Source organism: Punica granatum, chromosome 2 (assembly GCF_007655135.1).
Source record: "Punica granatum isolate Tunisia-2019 chromosome 2, ASM765513v2, whole genome shotgun sequence".
Taxonomy (NCBI): Eukaryota; Viridiplantae; Streptophyta; class Magnoliopsida; order Myrtales; family Lythraceae; genus Punica; species Punica granatum.
Genome location: NC_045128.1, coordinates 43703102 through 43707488, shown reverse-complemented (window position 1 = coordinate 43707488; position 4387 = coordinate 43703102). Strand labels below are relative to the sequence as shown.

The window sequence follows — 4387 nt, the reverse complement described above, 5'->3', positions numbered from 1 at the left end:
GCCAGAACGATATTCTCATATGGGAATGATGTCTGCTATATGCATGCAGTGCTTGTGTTTTGTCACTTAGAAAAGTAAATACACGACACAGACACCATACTGTGAACCTACAAGGAAATGCCATATACATGCAAACTGTTATGGATCAAGCAATATTCTATTAGTTACAAGTGTATATTACGTGTATTTTCTAGATTTTTCCTAGATTCTCTAGCTAGCAGCCGACTACGTATACTCCTATATATGTAAGCACTTTTAGATGAATGAATACACTTTTCAGCTCATACACAATTTATCACAAACCAACGTATACCCTACACAGAATGCATTTGACAGAATCGCACGTCACAAAATACTCATGAATTAATAGTAATGGTGTGAATTAATCTCGTGATGATGTATATGTAGATCATCATATACATAGATCAGAATCAATATAATACACATACCTGTGAGTTTTGCATCACCGCTACGCTAGTGTGTTTCCCTCGGTTGATCACAGTAGGCAGCTGTGTTAGGTAGCTAGGTCGAGGACCACTTTTGTAAGAACAAGGGTTGATTCCGGATAAAAAAAAATCTTGGTTTCTTCCTCAGGATCATAGGATAATCCTATATATGTGGTCTTTGGACCAACCATGATCAGTGTGGAAGTTCAAGAAGAAAAACAGGAAAAAGGGGGAAAAAAAACTGAAAACATGAGCCAATCCAAAAGAAGCCGTCCTCTATAAAGCGGACAACTTTAGGTGCGGCAACAACAGAGATTAAATCTACACCATATATAAAAGAAAAAAAGAGGGTAATGCAATGGCAATGTGGCATATCCTCGCATATTAATTAAGAGATTATAAACTCGCATATTAATTAAGAGGTTACAAATTCGATTCTTGTGATAAAATTATTCCTATTCCTTTGTTAATTATTATAATTTATATTTTATTATATTAGTCTCACAGACCTCACTGATAGATGGAAAAAAATATACACCATATATGTAATCTTGTGCTACTATATATATATATATATATATATGTATGTATATATTACGACAAAGAAACAAAAACAGAGAGCCATGATGGGCCTTCTTTGTACTCTTCCTCGGAAGAGGGCCCTTCCAAATTTTGTCCTCGTCCTTGATTATAAGCCTGTGTTTATCCCCCAGCAGCAGAACTGACCCCGTCCATACAATATCAGCCTTCACCAAACATGCCTTTGCTGACGGCTGATCTCCCCAAACCATCCCCAACCAAAAAAAAAGCCCCTTTGACTATCTTATTATTATAAAAAATTAATCAAGTATTTTCAATCAATTTGATGAATCCCTATTGATGAACTTCACCACGGAATTTGCTTGAGCTAATGCTGCCTTTTGTTTTCTTCTTTTGGATGGGTACACCCATCTCCCATTCATGCCATATATTTCTTAAAAGATCGAGTAGAAGCAGAACCAAGAGATAGAAGAGGCAATTAATAAATTTGGGAAGACATGAAATCTTAGTTGCAAGAAATTAGCACAATAAGAAGATTATAAATGGGTTCGGGCCGGTCATTATAAGACAAAAGCTAAATTATAAGTTATATAGCCCAGTTAGCTAGCTTCCTCCAATATCTGCCTATAAATTAACTCCTCCTCCTCTCTTCTCAAACCCCCTCCCAACTCTCTCTCTCTCTCTCTCTCTCTCCCCTCTCTCATCTTTGATTCATCGGAGAAACTAAAGATAATGTGTCAGCTCACCACATCATCTTCACCATCGCCCTCACCTCCTCTCTTCTGCAAATGCGATGCCAAGGCAATCACCTACCCGTACCTTGTCTCCATTAGGGACCAAGAAAAAGCAGAAACTGATAACGAGCCTTCGGTGATGGCTGATTCGATCCAAACCCCATTATTGATCCCTAATGACACCATGACAAGCTCGGCAACAAGTTTAAAGCAACCCCACCCCCGCAACCGGAGTCACCTCTCACTGGCAGTCGAGGAGGCCCTCTCCATTGCCAGGATTGCCCTCCCCATGATCCTCACTGGCCTCTTGCTCTACTCCCGGTCTATGATCTCGATGCTCTTCCTCGGCCGGCTCGGGGAGCTTGCCCTTGCTGGCGGGTCCCTTGCCCTGGGCTTTGCCAACATCACTGGCTACTCTGTCCTCTCGGGTCTGGCCATGGGGATGGAGCCGATTTGTGGCCAGGCTTTCGGTGCCAAGAAGCTAACTCTCCTCGGCCTCTCCCTCCAGAGGACCATCCTCTTGCTCATCCTCACCTCATTGCCCATCTCCTTCCTTTGGCTCAACATGAAACAAATCCTCCTCTTCTGTGGCCAGGAAGAGGCCATCGCCTCCGAGGCCCAGTCCTACCTCCTCTACTCGCTTCCCGACCTCCTGGCCCAGTCCCTCCTTCACCCACTACGTATCTATCTGCGCACGCAATCCATCACTCTCCCACTCACATTCTGCGCCACGTTGTCGATAATCGTGCACGTGCCCATCAGTTATTTCCTAGTCAACCACCTCGGCCTGGGCATCAAAGGCGTGGCGCTCAGCGGCGTTTGGACCAACTTCAACTTGGTGGCTTCCCTAATAGCCTATATCGCCATCTCAGGGACCCACAAGGAGACGTGGGGAGGTTTCTCCCTCGATTGCCTTCGTGAATGGCGATCACTACTGAATCTGGCAATCCCGAGCTGCGTCTCAGTGTGCCTTGAATGGTGGTGGTACGAGATCATGATCATGCTCTGCGGACTATTGCTGAACCCCCGAGCCACCGTGGCCTCGATGGGGATCCTCATCCAGACAACCTCACTGATCTACATATTCCCGTCCTCACTGAGCTTCAGTGTGTCAACTCGTGTAGGGAACGAGCTGGGCGCAAACCGACCTGCCAAGGCGAGGCTAGCAGCCATCATGGGCCTGGGTGGGAGCTTCATCCTGGGCCTGTCGGCCCTGTCCTTTGCCGTCGCAGTGAGGAATGTCTGGGCAACAATGTTCACGGAGGACAAGGAGATTGCGGTGCTGACCTCGCTCGTGCTGCCCATAATTGGGCTGTGCGAGCTGGGGAACTGCCCGCAGACAACGGGGTGTGGAGTGCTCAGGGGCACGGCGCGGCCCGAGGTGGGGGCGAACATAAACCTGGGTTGCTTCTACCTGGTGGGGATGCCCGTGGCGGTGGGGCTGGCTTTCTTCCTAGGGTTTGATTTCGAGGGGCTGTGGTTGGGGTTGCTGGTAGCGCAGGGGTCGTGCGTGGTGGTGATGCTATTGGTTTTGGCCCGGACTGACTGGGATCACCAGACAAGGAGAGCACAGGAGCTGACAGGAGGAGGAGGAGGAGATATTGATGATGATAAGAATTACAGCGAGGAAGCTGAGAAGAAACCCTTAACAGTGGAATATTGTTTTGTTTAAGGGACAAAGAGAGCTGAAACCGAGGAGGATTCCTTGAATTTATTGGCTGACGTGGACGTGGACGTGGCAGGACATTTGAGTACTCCGATCCTTCTTTGTCCTTTTCATTTTTGATTAATCATCATTAACTAAAAATTTAATGAATCCCCACTCCTGAATTAGTCCTTTCTGTTGTAACCTTTTGTTTTATTTTTGTCCCTTTGGAGGATTCTTGTCCTTGGCTGTACAGTATGTATAGTTAGAGGGGACGGAGGAGAGAACTAGGGGGGAAAGAAAGACTGAAAGTCATTGAGCAATTCTTTTTCTGTTTTTTTTCTTTTTCCTTTTCTCTTTTGTCCTTTTAATCTAATTATGGTAAATGGGCATTCTAATTTTGGCAAACATATGTTTGCTAACTTTGTGACATTCAATTTTGGTGTCATCAATATACGATATCTTAATATTACCTAAGAAGGATTAATGGATAAGTTACTGTAGTATGCAGAGAAAGTATCGTATATAATGGAGGTGCCGCGTGACAATATCACCATCTAATAAGGGTTTGCCATTTTTTATTTTTAGTATGTAAACAAGAATAAGAAAAATTCATTATTGACAAAAAAAATCTATTATTGTCAAAAATAATATTTTCTATGTATCTTCGTTACACACAAGACCTTCTCCAACCTATAGGTGATTTAAGATTTCTTGTCCAACATTTGTAGAATCTAATTTGATATTTTTATTTATGCATAGAAATTCTGTATACGTATGTTATTAAATTTGGAATCTACGTATATAAGCACGTTCAGTCTAGGTTATAAGGATATATATGTGTGTGTGTGATAAATTTATGATAGTGTTACTATCAAAGAAAGATATGTTTCTGATTTGCCAAAAAAAAAGAGGAGAGAAGATATATTCCCTCTTACAACTAAAGATTATTGGGCAGCTTTCGTGCTTGCTTCTTTAAATTTTAGCAGGCTTCGCTTTGTTCATTACCCTTAATTAATGAG

General features: G+C 43.3%; 1 protein-coding gene across 1 annotated transcript; it reads left to right on the top strand.

Moving 5' to 3' along the window:
• The first annotated feature begins 1386 nt into the window (after positions 1-1386).
• LOC116195075 (protein DETOXIFICATION 49-like) lies at positions 1387-3840 on the top strand. Its single transcript, XM_031524042.1, has one exon. It carries the CDS (start codon positions 1719-1721, stop codon positions 3390-3392), a length of 1674 nt encoding a protein of 557 aa, XP_031379902.1. The 5' UTR covers positions 1387-1718; the 3' UTR covers positions 3393-3840.
• The last annotated feature ends 547 nt before the right edge of the window (positions 3841-4387 follow it).